This window comes from Anolis sagrei, chromosome 1 (genome assembly GCF_037176765.1).
Source record: "Anolis sagrei isolate rAnoSag1 chromosome 1, rAnoSag1.mat, whole genome shotgun sequence".
In the NCBI taxonomy this organism is placed as follows: Eukaryota; Metazoa; Chordata; class Lepidosauria; order Squamata; family Dactyloidae; genus Anolis; species Anolis sagrei.
The window spans coordinates 330,909,110-330,925,331 of NC_090021.1; the positions used below are offsets into that span (position 1 = coordinate 330,909,110).

General features: G+C 43.0%; 1 protein-coding gene across 1 annotated transcript in view; it reads left to right on the forward strand.

Moving 5' to 3' along the window:
* Positions 1 to 3,764: 3,764 nt before the first annotated feature.
* SGPP1 (sphingosine-1-phosphate phosphatase 1) overlaps positions 3,765 to 16,222 on the forward strand; it is a 29,826-nt gene continuing 17,368 nt past the window's right edge. The window contains exons 1-2 of the mRNA XM_060754293.2: positions 3,765 to 4,040; positions 7,355 to 8,120. Of these exons, the coding sequence (XP_060610276.2) occupies positions 7,404 to 8,120 (717 nt within the window). The 5' untranslated portion in view covers positions 3,765 to 4,040; positions 7,355 to 7,403. The remainder of the gene's footprint in view (positions 4,041 to 7,354; positions 8,121 to 16,222) is intronic.

Here is a 16,222-nt window from a genome sequence, read left to right on the forward strand (position 1 = left end):
ATCCTCGAAGTGACTGGACTGACCTTGAAGGAGCTGGGGGTGGTGACGGCCGATAGGGAGCTCTGGCGTGGGCTGGTCCGTGAGGTCACGAAGAGTCGGAGATGACTGAACGAATGAACAACAACATCAGCTTTGGACTGGGTTATCTGAGGCTCCTTTCACACAGCTGTATAAAATTCACATTGAACTGGATCATATGGCAGTGTGGACTCAGATAACCCAGTTCAAGTCAGATATTGTGAATTATCTGCCTTGTTATTCTGGGTTATATGGCTGTATGGAAAGGGCCCGAATCCACACTGCCATATATTCCAGTTCAAAGCAGAAATTGTGGGATTTTATTCAGCCGTGTGGAAGGAACCCCAGGACCCTTCCCCATAGCCCTATATCCCAGAATATCAAGACAGAAAATCCCACATTTGCTTTGAACTGGGTTATCAGACTCCACACTTTATTATTTATTTACTCCATTTATATACCGCTTTTCTTAGCCCTCAGGCCACTCAAAGTGGTTTTATTTATTTATAAATAAATAAAAAAATTAATTAATTTATTTTATTTTTAATAAATAAAATTAATCATATATATATATAATGTATTGTAATGTATATATACACATATACATACACACACACACACATATATATAATTTATTTCGTATCGTATTTCGTATCACATCCAAGATGAAAGCTGTAGTTTAGTGAGGAACCAGCACTCTTTGACTAAAGGACTAAAGGCTAAAGGATCTTTGGAAACTACAATCCACACAACTCCATAGCCATTAGATCACAGCAGTGGAAGTGGAGGCTGCACATACTGCGTGGATGCTCATACAAGAAGCTTGGCCTGTCATTGAACATCGAGAAAACCAAAGTGCTCTTCCAGCAGTCACCAGCCAATCCTTCTCCAATGCCAGAGATACAGCTTAATGGTGTAACATTCAATATTGTTGACCATTTCCGCTACGTTGGCAGCCACCTCTCCACCAAAGTCAACATCGACACCGAAATACAACACCGCCTGAGCTCTGCAAGTGCAGCATTTTTCCAAATGAAGCAGAGAATAGGTATCTGTAGGGATACCAAGGTGCTTATTTGTAAAGCTATTGTTCTCCCAACCCTGCTATATGCCTGCGAAACATGGACTATCTACAGACGTCACATGCAACTCCTGGAACGATTCCATCAGCGCTGTCTCCAGAAAATCCTGCAAATCTCTTGGGAAGACAAGCGGACAAACGTTAGCATGCTGGAAGAAGCAAAGATCACCAGCATTGAAGCAATGGTCCTCCGCCATCAACTCCGCCGGACCAGCCACATTGTCCGGATGCCCGACCACCGTCTCCCAAAGCAGTTGCTCTACTCTGAACTCAAGAATGGAAAATAGAATGTTGGTGGACAGGAAAAGAGATTTGAAGATGGGCTCAAAGCCAACCTTAAAAACTCTGGCATAGACACTGAGAACTGGGAAGCCCTGGCTGTGAGCACTCCAGCTGGAGGTCAGCTGTGACCAGCAGTGCTGCAGAATTTGAAGAGGCACGAATGGAGAGCGAAAGAGAGAAATGTGCCAAGAAGAAGGCACGCCAAGCCAACCCCGACCGGGACTGCCTTCCACCTGGAAACCGATGCCCTCACTGGAGGAGAAGATGCAGATCAAGAATAGGGCTCCACAGCCACCTACGGACCCACCCCCAGGATACCACTTTTGGAGGGCCATCATCCTCGGACTACGAGGGATTGCCTAAGTAAGTAATTGTGGGATTTGCTGCCTTGTAGATGTTATTTAACATCTACATGAAGCTGCTGGGGGAGATCATTCGGAGTTTTGGAATGAGGTGTTATCTCTATGCAGGTGATGTCCGAATCTGTCACTCCTTCTCACCTGTCACCAAGGTGGCTGCCCAGACCTTGAACTGGTGCTTGGCTGCTGTGTCGGACTGGATGAGAGCTAACAAATTGAAATTGAATCCAGACAAGACAGAGGTCCTACTGGTCAGTCGTAAGGCCAAACAGGGTATAGGGTTATAGCCTGTGCTGGATGGGGTTACACTCCCCCTGAAGACGCAGGTTCGCAGCTTGGGAGTGATCCTGGACTCATTGCTGAGCCTGGAACCCCAGGTCTCAGCGGTGACTGGGAGAGGTTTTTGCACAATTAAAACTTGTGCGCCAGCTGCGCCCGTACCTTGGGAAGTCGGATCTGGCCACAGTGATCCACGCTCTTGTTACATTCCGAATAGATTACTGCAACGCACTCTACGTGGGGTTGCCTTTGAAGACTGTTCGGAAATTTCAATTAGTCCAGCGGGCGGCAGCCAGATTACTCACTGGAGCGTCATACAGGGAGCATACCACCCCCCTGTTATGTCAGCTCCACTGGCTGCCAATCCAGTTCCAAGCACAATTCAAAGTGCTGGTTTTGATCTACAAAACCCTATATGGCTCCGGCCCAGCGTATCTGTCCGAATGCATCTTCCTCTACATCCCACCTTGGAGTTTAAGATCTTCTGGGGAGGCCCTGCTCTGGGCCCCGCCTCTATCACAGTGAGGTTGGCGGGACGAGGAGCAGGGCCTTCTTGGTGGTGGCCCCTCACCTGTGGAATTCCCTCCCCGGGGAAATTAGGTCATCGACATCCCTCTTTTCCTTTAGAAGGAAATTAAAAACATGGATTTGGGACCAGGCGTTTGGGTAATCTGGCAGATAAATAAAGGACAACGGCGACTGATAGGAATTGACAATGTGGAATGAATTTATGGATTCTGAGCTGGCGAACGTTGAGCATGAGATTGGCTTTATTGATGTGATATATAATGGATTGTTTTAACTGTTATAATGGTTTTTAATTGCTGTTTATATATGTTTATTTGTACTATTGTGTAGGCATCGAATTGTGCCTTTTGTAAGCGGCCCTGAGTCCCCCCCTCGGGGGTTGAGAAGGGCGGGGTAGAAATACGTGAATTTATTTATTTATTTATTTCGAGGTTTTATATATCGACCCTCTCACCTTCAGAGGGATTCGGACCGGTTCACAACATGTGTTAACATACAAAGAATATACAATAACAACACAATGCCACTTCATTACACGGTTAAAATATCAGCACCATACACATTAAAACATTATCATCCCAGTTAAAAGAGCCAAATCGTCCGACACCATCACAATCCCATTCATCATCCTCCTTTCATGTGGGCAAAGAATTAAATCAGTTGTCAAATGCCGCGTTCCACAACCAGCTCTTTGTTAGTTTCCTGAATGTCATGAGGGCGGGGGCAGTTCTGATCTCTAATGGCAGGGAGTTCCAAAGTCGAGGGGTCACCACCGAGAAGGCCCTGTCCCTCGTCCCCACCAGCCGTGCTTGTGCAGGCGGAGGGACCGAGAGCAGGGCCCCTCCAGACGATCTTAGTGGTCTTAATGGTTCGTAGGGGAGAATACGTTCGGAGAGGTAAACAGGGCCAAATAAATAATTGGTATGGCTGTGTGAAAGGGCCCCTCAATGCTATGGAATGATGGGAGCTGTAGTTTAGTGAGGAACCAGCACTCTTTGGCAGGAAAGGCTAAAGGACCTTTTGAAACTACAATCCCCACGATTCCATAGCCATTAGGTCACAGCCAGTGGAAGTGGAGGCTGCATAGACTGCGTGGATGCTCCAAGTACTGGGCGCCCTCCAAGAAAGAGGCCAGCTGCGGGCGTTCTGCGCATGCCCGTCTGTGCTCGCTCTCTCGCTCGCGCGCGCTCAGTCCCACGCGATTGGCCCCCGCTTTTTCTCCCCTCAAACAGCGAGGAGCAGGGCGCATGCGCGGCCAGGCTCCCTGAGGAGGAGGAGGAGGGAGGGAGGCTGAGCGGCCAAAAGGCTGAAGGAGGTCGAGAGAGAGGGAGAGAAAGGAAGGAAGAAGCGGCGGGATGGAGCCTCGCTCGACAGACTGACCCACCGAAGGAAGGAAGGAAGGAAGGCCCCCTTTCCCCTCCTCAGGGCCCTCGCTGCTGGAGCTGCGGGTTGTGACTCCCCCCCTCGGGCCCCCTTTCTCCCCCTCCCCTGAGGTAAATATATCTCTGTGGCGCCCCCCATCTCTGCCTCGTCTCCCCTTCAATTGAGAGCCTGTCCCCTCAGCCTCCCCTGGGGCCTCACCCTGGCATCCCACACCTTCTTCACTGCTGCTGCCCCTTTGGAGTCCATTTCCAGCCCCACTTCTGTCCCCTTTTGTCCCCAGCTTCTCCCACTTTCCAGACTCCATGCTGTAGTTGCCTCACTAATCTCCTTTCCCAGCTCCTGTAATAGCCTTTCTATTAGTTTGTCTTTCCTCTCAGCCTCATTTGTGGTCTAGCTCTCCAGCCCCACACATCCAACACCCATTGCTCCTTCATCCATTCCAGTTTCTCTCCTCTTTCAATCACTTTCATCCACAGCTTCTCCCAGTCAACTTCCCACCAATCTCTTATCTCCACCCCCTTTTTGTACCCCTAACCCAACTCCAAAACTCATATCACTCCCCTTCAGTCGTCCCTTCACTCTAGTTTATCTCCTCCTTCAATCTCATTGATCATAGCTTCTCCCAGTTGACTTCCCACCAATCTGTATGTCCACCCCCCTTCTTGTACCCCACCAATCTCTATCTCCACCCCCCTTTTTGTACCCCTAACCCAACTCCAAAACTCATATCACTCCCCTTCAGTCGTCCCCTCAGTCTAGTTTATCTCCTCCTTCAATCTCATTGATCATAGCTTCTCCCAGTTGACTTCCCACCAATCTCTATCTCCACCCCCCTTTTTGTACCCCTAACCTAACTCCAAAACTCATATCACTCCCCTTCAATCTTCCCTTCACTCTAGTTTCTCTCCTCTTTCAATCTCTTTCATCCACAGCTTCTCCCAGTCAATTTCCCACCAATCTCTATCTCCACCCCCCTTTTTGTACCCCTAACCTAACTCCAAAACTCATATAACTCCCCTTCAATCTCCCCTTCACCCTAGTTTATCTCCTCCTTCAACCTCATTGATGATAGCTTCTCCCAGTCTCTATCTCCACCCCCTTTTTGTACCCCTAACCCAACTCCAAAACTCATATCATTCCCCTTCAATCTTCCCTTCACTCTAGTTTACCTCCTCCTTCAACCTCATTGATCATAGCTTCTCCCAGTTGTCTTCCCACCAATCTGTATGTCCACCCCCCTTTTTGTACCCCTAACCCAACTCCAAAACTCATATCACTCCCCTTCAGTCGTCCCTTCACTTTAGTTTATCTCCTCCTTCACCCTCATTGATCATAGCTTCTCCCAGTCTCTATCTCCACCCCCTTTTTGTACCCCTAACCTAACTCCAAAACTCATATCACTCCCCTTCAGTCTTCCCTTCACTCTAGTTTCTCTCCTCTTTCAATCACTTTCATCCACAGCTTCTCCCAGTCAATTTCCCACCAGTCTCTATCTCCACCCCCTTTTTGTACCCCTAACCTAACTCCAAAACTCATATCACTCCCCTTCAGTCGTCCCTTCACTCTAGTTTATCTCCTCCTTCAACCTCATTGATCATAGCTTCTCCCAGTCTCTATCTCCACCCCCCTTTTTGTACCCCTAACCCAACTCCAAAACCCTAACTGCTCCTTCTTTTCAGTCCATTTTCTGACCCCTTCAGTCTCTTTTATCCCCAGCTTCTCTCACTTTCTAGACCCCATGCAGTAGTTGCCCCACTAATTTCCATTTTTTCCCATTTCTTTTAGTTTGTTTTTCTCTCAACCTGCCCCACACATCCAAACCACATTGCTCCTTCTTCATTTCGCTCCAGTTTCTCTCCTCTTTTAATCTCGTTGATCCTTAGCTTCTCCCTGTGAATTTACCACCAATCTCTATCTCCACCCCCCTTTTTGCACCCCTAACCTTCCCTTCACTCCAGGTTATCTCCTCCCTAAATCTCTTTTATCCTCACCTTCTTCCAATTGACTTTCATCCAATCTTTTTCCACCCCCCTTTTTGCACCCCTAACCTAATCTCTTTATCCACCCGCTTTTTGCACCCTTAACCTAACCTCCAAAACTCTCATTGCTCCCCTTCAGTCTTCCCTTTGCTCCAGTTTCTCTCCTCTTTCAATCTCTTTGATCCCCAGCTTCTCCCAGTCAACTTCCCACCAATCGCCATCTCCAGTCCCCCTTTTTGCAGCCCTAACCTAATCTCTTTATCCACCCCCTTTTTGCACTCTTAACCTAACCTCCAAAACTCTCATTTGCTCCCCTTCAGTCTTCCCTTCACTCCAATTTCTCACCTCTTCAATCTCTTTGATCCTCAGCTTCTCCCAATTGACTTTCCTCCAATCTTTTTCCACCCCCCCCCCTTTTTGCACCCTTAACCTACCCTCCAAAACTCTCATTGCTCCCCTTCAGTCTTCCCTTCACTCCTGTTTCTCTCCTCTTTCAATCTCTTTGATCCTCAGCTTCTCCCAATTGACTTTCCTCCAATCTTTTTCCACCCCCCCCTTTTTGCACCCTTAACCTACCCTCCAAAACTCTCATTGCTCCCCTTCAGTCTTCCCTCCGTTTTCTCTCCTCTTTCAATCTCTTTGATCCTCAGCTTCTCCCAGTCAACTTTCCACCAATCTCTATCTCCAGTCCCCCTTTTTGCACCTCTAACTTAACCTCCAAAACTCATTTGCTCCCCTTCAGTCTTCCCTTCACTCCGGTTTCTCTCCTTTTTCAATCTCTTTGATCCTCAGCTTCTCCCAGTCAACTTCCCACCAATCTCAATCTCCACCCCTCTTTTTGCACCACCTAACCTAACCTCCAAAAACCCCCATTGCTGTTTCTTCCCTTCAATCCATTTTCTGCCCCACTTGAGACCCTTTTATCTCCAGCTTCTCTCACTTTCAATCTCTTTGATCCTCAGCTTTTCCCAGTCTTCCCACCACTCTTCATCCACCCCCTTTTTGCACCCTTAACCTAACCCCCAAAACTCTCATTGCTCCCCTTCAGTCTTCCCTTCGCTCCAGTTTCTCTCCTCTTTCAGTCTCTTTGATCTTCAGCTTCTCCCACTTTCCAGTCAACTTCTCACCAATCTACTTTTGCACCCCCTTTCTCTTCTGTCTTTCCAGATTTCTGTCACTTTCCTGTTGAAACACCCCCCCCCCCAAAAAACATCCCCAAGAAAAAAAAGATTCCCCATGCTGTTTGCTTTGAGGAAGTGTAACTCATGACTTCTGTCCCGCCTCCTCTTTAGGAATATAAATAAATAAAAAAAATCAGATTGCTCCTTAACGTTCTTCCAAATCTCTTCCTGGGTGTGACACTGCTTTGCTGTTTCCTCTTCTCCCTGACTCCCCCTTCTTTTTCTCTTTCCCCGCCTTCCACCCAAAATTAACCCACATTTTAGATATACTGTGCTTGGTCGGGGTTGTCTCCTGGTAGAGAGGCCTTTCAGCATGTCCCAGCTCTGTCGCCTGGTCGCTTACCTGCAGGATCCAGAGAAAGTTGCCACTTTCCAGCGGCTCTGCGGCGTGGAAGCACCTCCAAGCTGGGGCCCTGGCTTCTCGGCCCATGGGGAGGCATCGGAGATCCTGGTGGCCAATGGCAGCTGTCCCACTGGCCAGGCAGAGGGCGAAGGGGCTGACCGGCACCGGTTCCCAGGGGCCTCCAAGGTGGACGAGAAGGGCGAGGGGTGTCACTTGAATGGCATGAAGAATGGGGTGTTGTCTGGGGAAGCCTGTGCCGTGGAATCTCAGCAAGAAACAACAAAGAAAGAAAAGCAGAAGGGCTGGGTTTTCAAGCGGCAGCCTCGGCGCAACTCTCTCACTGGAGAATCGGTATGCCAGGACTTCTCAATCCACAGCCCCCTTCTGTATTACCTGTTCAGCCTGGGTACTGAGCTGGGCAATGAACTCTTCTACATCCTCTTCTTCCCCTTCTGTATCTGGAATCTGGATGCTTGGCTGGGCAGGAGGCTCATCATCATTTGGGTTTGGGTGATGTACGTGGGCCAGTGTACCAAAGATGTTATCCGTTGGCCAAGACCTGCTTCCCCACCGGTGGTGAAACTGGAGATTTTCTACAACTCGGAGTACAGCATGCCCTCTACTCACGCCATGTCGGGCACTGCCATACCCTTGGCACTTCTTTTGTTCAGCTATGGACGGTGGCAGGTAAGGACGGTGCTTTTCTATTTTAAGATGTCTAGTCAAAGTTGCTATATTATTGGTAATATAGTTTGATGGAAATGAATTATTCCAAAAATGCATGAACAATTGGAGAGGGAAAACTCCTTTCCTACCAGAAGATTGTTATGTAGTCTATATATGCTGATAACCTGCTTTTTAAAAATGTGGACTTACCTTCAGAAAGGTTTCGTGCTGCACTTCTGTTTATACATTCTGAACGTGTTATCTTTAGCGTTATACTATATGGGAGTTAGTCTGGAAACCCAATGATGTATATATTCCATTTAAATATTGGGGAAAAACTTACTTCCTGTAAGAGCTGTTCGATAGTGGAATAAACTTCTTGGGAGGATGGGACTCTCTTTCTTTGAAGGTCTTTAAACAGAATTTGCATGGGGATGTTTTGGCAGAGCTTAAGTTAGCATGTAAGAGGACTGGACTAGGTGCTTGTGCACAGCCCCTTCCGATTTTAAGATTTAGTGGTACTGTGATTCTATATAGGCCACTCGAGGATTTGAAAACAAACTGTACATTTGATGCATTCTCTTTCTTCTATCAGTTGGAAATCTGAGATATTTTCCACACTACCCAGAAAAGTCAGAATTATACCAAGTCATAATCATAGAATCAGAGTTGGAAGAGACCTCGTGGGTCATCCAGTCCAACCCCATTCTGCCAAGAAGCAGGAAAATCGCACTCAAAGCACCCCTGACAAATGGTCATCCAGCCTCTGTTTAAATGAACCTGGATAGTCCAACAAAATAATTTCCCTCTTATATCCTATTTGTTTTGTTGCACTTGCATAGAGTATGTTTTTCATTGAAGTAAACCAACCTTGCAATCCTTTTGAATTCAGAATCAATGCCTAATTTGAAGGAACCATGGTTCTGTTATATTGATATGGAGTGGTAATGCATAGGACTGCACTTTTAAATTGATAGTGCAGTCCTATGCATGTTTTCTTGGATGTTCTGTTGTGTTGAACTGGGGTATAATTCCAGTGCTGCAAAGAGTGTAGCCTTTTATCTCCAAATATTGTGCATAGGTTTGCATTGCATATGAGTGTGGTGGTGACTTTGGCTCTGATTCTGTGCAGGTTATGGTCAATTAGCCATATTCAACAGGGAAGTAGTCTTGGCTGAGATACTTCGTATCTGTGCCTCATCAGAAGATGCTAAAGTTGGTTCACTGGTGCCTAGATAAGCATTCTTATGATGGTATGATTGTACAGATTCATATACGTATTTTCATCATCTGCATATGCAGAAATGGCTGCTTTATTTGAATCCTTCCTACACTAATGCACTGCAAGATTTCTGCTTCATTTTATTGTTTTTTGTGTTGTTGTCCTGCAATGTGTTTGTACCTCACTAATAACCATCTGTTGGAGGTGGCCACAGTAGGGATGTATCAGATGGAAAAGAAGAAATTAGGACCCCTTATTATTTTTATTTTTGTGATTTTGGACAGAATTCTCTGCTGCAGGTCTCACTAGTTTACTAATTACATTTGTCTAGGTTTTTTTGGATAAATTATTTCTTGATAAACTATAATAACATTTTATACACTTAGTTTCATCAGTCCTATTGTATTACTGAAGACAACAGCAAGATCAGTGACTAACAGATGAATGTCATAAAACATTGTAAAAGAATTATTGTATAGAGACTTTTTCTGTTGACAGAACCTCTCTGTTTATATCAGTTGCCATAAGAACATGCCCCCCTCCCTTTGGCTTTGTGGGCAGCCCACCATTTCAGCACTTTCTAAGTTTACTTTTTTTGTCTTTGGCAGATAGAACACACCCATTGTGCTTAATAGGCGTGAAAGTAATTTGAGAAGGTGTATCAGGAGACCAGAAAAAGAAAGGATTTGGATTATGGGAATCAAAAGCAAATATTTTTTCAAAACCATGTTAGATCACATCAGAGACTTGTCTAGACTAATATTATGTTCACACAGTGTCCAATCAGTTGCCTGAGGGTGTTCCATTAAAGCAGATTGAGGGTATTAAATGAGACCATCTACCTGCTTGTTTTTATCTTATCTGCAAGAGGAAATGCTTTTATGGGAGCGGTATTAGAAACACAGAGTGAGGCTTTTGTTTCGGATGACATTCTAACCAATTATACTATATTTGCATTAGTTGTTACTGGTAATACTGCACGAAGATTTCAAACTCAAAGAAGCAAATGACACATATAGGTAATACCTGGAAGGTTATGACACAGATAGATGCCATCAGTGTTGCATTGTAAGAGAAAATGCTGCATGTATAACTTACTCAAATGATCATGACTGTATCCCCAGCACTAAATAAAAACATTACTGATGTTTTTTTAATCAATTAAGAAGATAGATTACATTTACCTATTCTTATGAGACAGTATGATTCTGTTCCTGACAACATATTTCCTAATAATATGATGTAATGTAGATTCAATTATTTGTTTCTGATATCAGAAACTTTGAAGGTAACCTTTGTAATGTAATATTACATTACATTGTAATATGTAGTTTCTGTACATATGCTGGATTTAGAATTTATTCCCAGCTGCACCCATTCAATTTTTTTATTACATGTTAATATATGCTAAAAACTATACTCAATATTTGCATAAGAAAATCTAGTACAGTTAAATTGAAACTGCTTGGACAAGTCTTCTTCAGATGGCTTAAAATGTTTTGGCCTTGTGTCATAGACATTTGAGAGGTATTATTTCCTTATGAAACTATTGTTCTGTCATAACGGCTGTTGGCAATAAATCTAAAATGAAGAGCAGGTCTTCAGGGAAATTTTTCTTAATGCATCCAATCAAGATTTCACCATGGATTACAAGAGGATGTAATAAAACAGATGAGGGAATTTCCCACGAGTAGTGGACAGTCACACAAATGCCTACAGATTTGTAAAAGGGGCTAAATGCCACTCCAATCACTGGCCTCAATGAACACATTTATAATTAGAGCTTTTCCCCAGTGAACACTTATAATCAAAACACTGTGATTGCTGCCAGGCAACGATTTACTGGTAAAGTGCTTCACTTTTTGCAAGTTTAGCTGTTGATTCCAGGCATGTCTGTGTGTTTATGCTTTCAAGTCACCGGCCAACTTGAGGCAACCCCATGAATTTCATAGGGTTTTTCTTTTAAGGTAAAGGTAAAGGTAGTCCCCTGACATTAAGTCCAGTCATGTCTGACTCTGGGGTGTGGTGCTCATCTCCATTTCTAAGCCGAAGAGCCAGCGTTGTCCGTAGACACCTCCAAGGTCATGTGGCCGGCATGACTGCATGGAGCGCCGTTACCTTCCCACCAGAGCGGTACCTATTGATCTACTCACATTTGTATGTTTTTGAACTGCTAGGTTGGCAGAAGCTAGGGCTGACAGCAGAAGCTCACGCCGCTCCCCGGAATCGAACCTGCGACCTTTCGATCAACAAGCTCAGCAGCTCAGTGCTTTAACCCACATAATAACCAATGCTGACCCTGCTTAGCTTCCATGATCAGATGGGATCTGGTCCTTTGATGGTATTAAGCAACTGATCTCAGTCATACTTAAAAAATACAGAAATATCAATATGATTTAAAGCATACGGCCTTCCAAGGTCATTTACCCGGCCCTCGCTCAGTGTCAACCTACATCTGAAACTACAACAATCTAATCTTATCAGCCAAAAGCACACCCACACTTCCCATTGAAATACTAATAAGTTTATATTTGTTAAAATTGTTCTTCATTTTAATTATTGTATTGTTTTAAGTGCTTTTTGCACTACAAATAAGATATGTGCAGTGTGCCTAGGAATTCATTCATATTTTTTCAAATTATAATCTGGCCCTCCAACGGTTTGAGGGACTGTAGCCTGGCCCTCTGTTTAAAAAGTTTGAGGACCCCTGCTTAAAAGCAGTTAAGGCTGTAATTCAGTGTGCACATTCTTTAGCTCCACTGGAGAGCCAGCGTACTATAGCGCTTTAGACTCTGAGAGACCAGTTTTTAAATCCTGCTGAACCATGCAAATGTACTGAGTAACATACTCTCAGCCTTAAAAGAAGGCAGTGACAACCTCTCTACACAAATCTAACCAATAGAACCCATGATAGGTTCACCATAAATTGGAAATTACTTGTATGTAAACAGAAAACTGAGTAAACGGGTGCTGTAAAGAAAGAAACTGATGAAACCATCTCAAAGTATTCCTTGCCTAAGAAAACCCTATAATTACTATAATAAAACTTTTATTTGTATACCGCCCTATCTCCCTGAAGGGACTCAGGGCGGTTTCCAACATACAAAGCAAACATTCAATTGCTGGAAAGAAAACCATACAGACATCATTACATCAAAATAAACACATTTGACAATATAACACAACTTAATTTAACTTAACAAAATAACAACAACTAAAAGCATAAAATACCAAAATTCTGTCAAACACACTGAAAATAAAAATGAAAACATTAAAAACCAATTTCATTGTAGCTTTAACAAGTGACTTGAAGATTGACAAGTGACTTGAAGAAATATTACCAATTGGATGCCAAAGAAGGTGGAACCAATCTGCTCACCAAATAGTATAAACAGTTTGCCATCATTAATTATTCATAAGACTGTAGCTCTTTTCTAATTAAGAGCAGAATGGTTTCAGAAACTCAGTTCTGGGAAATTAATAAACTCACAGCATGTCAAAGACTACAGCACTGAAACATCAAAGGATAAATCATCCATATTTGTCTTCAGAGTTTTAATTTGGATTCATTTTATTCCACCAGTGTAATAGAAGCACAGTAATAATACAGAGGATGTACTTTTACTAAGGAGAGGAATGGAGAAGGAAAGCGGGGGACGGACGCTGAATAGTGATAAGTCATATTTTCAGAGGCAGCTACATGTTTTAATTTGTTTGTGTGTGTTTAGAAAAGGCCCCTGCTTCTTGTGCTCATTTTTGTTATAATGGCAAATTGTATTTTCAGGGTTTCTATATTTTGTGGGACAGCAACCTTGTATTTGTACAAAGTTGTATTGTAGTGCTTATCAAAGAACAGACAGGAGTGTTAAGTACTTTTAAAAGTCTACCAGTGAGGCTGCTTGAACAACAATAGTCATTTTTTTTAAAAAAAAATGGGTAGCCAGGTGAAGGATTTGTAAAGATTCATAAAGAAGATTGATAAAGAATTTGCAAAGAAGAAATATAAGATTTCTCCAAAAGTGGTTGTTTGTGTACAGTAAGATCTCATCAAACACATTCAACTGGCAGATGTTCCTTTTGTTTGGGTGTGTCTGTGTATTTTCCTTCAAGTTCTCTGTCAAATTTTAAAAAATATATATTGTTTTATCAAGTACATAATAGCACAATCTCTGAATAGGTAATAGACAGCTATTGCGTATACACATTGTAAGTAATAGAGTATTTCTATATTATCTATTCATCTCTTTTACAAAGTTGTTATTCTCCTCACATTTTCCCTCCTTCTCCCCCCCCCCCCCCATCACTCTACCATATTTCCCTCTAAATCTTTAACCATGTGTATTCAAGTTCTCTGTCAGCTTATAGTGAATTCATGAATTTCATGGTGTTTCCTTAGGCCAGGAATGGCGAGAGGTGGTTTTGCCAGTTCCTTCCTCTGCAAAATATACCTGGTATATATTGGCATTCTACATTCCAAGTACTGACTAGGACTGACCCTGCTTTGCTTCTAAGATCAGATGGGTTATGATGTCTTTAGAGTGTTGAGTCCACTTTTTGTACTTCACTATATTAAGCCTTTGTGTTTCAGAAAGTGTTGCTTGATTTCATTCTTACTTCCATTTAGAAACTAGCTTTATGTCCTGGTTCTATTTCCCGTTTTATCTCTTTATAATCACTTGATAGGGAAAATGGCAGCGTGTTTGGTGGAATAATTCTCTTTTCAGTGCTTGTCTTATTACTCGTAATGGTGGTTCTTCTGTTTTGTTTTGTTTTTTTTTTTCCTTTCTGAATGGAGTTTGACAATGAGCCAACTCTTCTCTCTCCACCCTGCATAAGATTGTCTTGGAATTCTTCTGGCCTGCTTTGTATGGTAATACTTGTGTCTTTCAAAAAGCTAATAAAACATATCCAAAGTAAAACTTATGGTTGATTTTGGAGATTGAAACAGCGCAGGATCTGTCTAAATTTCACAACTTTCTATCACAATGATTGTTCTCCCTCTTTCACTGTAAAAGAAAATGGCATAAAAATAATAATAATAATAATAATAATAATAATAAAGAAACAGAAAGTGTACATAATGTTCATGCTTTTTTAAATAAAAGAAACCCTTAAGCTACCACTTTTATTTTGAAGGGAGAGTTCTATGATGCCTCCAAACAATCCAGACTAAAGTTCCACAGTAGTGCCAATCAAAATCCCCACAAAACACCTCCCAACACATTTGCCCCTGCAATTTACTGTAAGCAGAACATTTACATAAAATAGCAGCAAGGAGAAAAGCACTGTTAATTATGACACTACTGTAGCATCCTAATTTGGATCCCACACAGCTGCCTTTCTTTCAAAAAGAGTGACACATAGAAGCACATTTAAATATATATTAAATGTGAATGTTCAGACACTGACTGCAGTGTGGTAACGGGGGAGGGACTGCAAACTTGATAGTAATTAATTGTTATCAAGACATGCAAAGTAATGGTAAAGAAGTCTGGCCCAACACAAACAAATTTAAATTCAGTTGATAAGGTTTTTGTCTGCTCCCTTTCTTTTAAGAGCTGCATCATATCACATAGCTAATTGTGTATTTTGGGCAACACTCTCAAACCTATACCAGTGAAAACATTATTTGATGTTGATTAATTTTACCTCAGCACTGAGGATGGGACTGCAGGTGATATAAAATGAACAATTTCAGTAATTTTACTTTATTAAGAATGTAAGTTAATAAGTTAATATTGGAAATAAAGCAATTGTTAGCAAACATTTTGAGTTTGAATTACCCAAGCATACCAGGTGGGGAACACAAATAGATTGCTTTCTCATATTAGCAAAAGTAGTAGTTCATGCTTGGAGACTTCATGGCACAAATGGTTGTTGGACTGAGACAAGAACATTCTTTACTATGTAAACTCTCAACCTCTGAGGATGCTTGCCATAGATGCAGGCGAAACGTCAGGAGAAATGCCTCTAGAACATGGCTCTATAGCCCGAAAAACCCACAAGAACCTAGTGATTCCAGCCATGAAAGCCTTCGACAATACATTCTTTACTATGCTGACTGGGGCTCTTCAGAGTTTCACTCAAAGAGTGCTGCACAATTTTCGCCTCTGGGACAGGGTATTCTGGTGGCAAAACATTTACGTAATCTGGTGTAAATATAAACTTAAGTTCAACCTACTTGGTTCAAACTGGAGGTCTTTCTCTGCTACTCTGAGTACAGTAGTATGGGATGTGGGTGGGATGAAGGCTCTGACTCCAAGATTATTGCTGGAAAGCTGTTGGAAAACATGTTGATCCAAAAGGCATGCAACCTGGATCTCGCCCCATATATCTATCTATATCTGTATGTTCATGAATATATGTTTGCATATGGCAGCTCCACGAATTTCATAGACTTTTCTGAGGCAAAAGATAGACACAGGTGGCTTTGCCAGTTTCTTCCTTTAAAATATAGCTTCCAGCACCTGGTGTTAGTTGGTGGTCTCCCACCCAAATACTAACCAGGGCAGATCTTGCTTAGCTTCTAAGATCAGATGGGATCTAGTATCTTTAGGGTTTTTAGGTCTGTATACCTGGTTTAAACTGCTGAGCTGCTGAACTTTCTGACCGAAAGGTCGGTGGTTTGAATCTGGGGAGTGGCATGAGCTCCTGCTGTTAGCCCCAGCTTCTGCCAAACCTAGCAGTTTGAAAACATGCAATTGTGAGTAGATCAATAGGTACCACTTCGGCGGGAAGGTAACGGTGTTCCATGCAGTCATGCCGGCCACATAACCTTGGAGGTGTCTATGGACAACGTCAGCTCTTTGGCTTAGAAATGGAGGTGAGCATCATCCCCATAGCCGGAGATGAAGGGGAAGCCTTTACCTTTATCTGTGTATTTGTGTTTCATTGGTTCGAG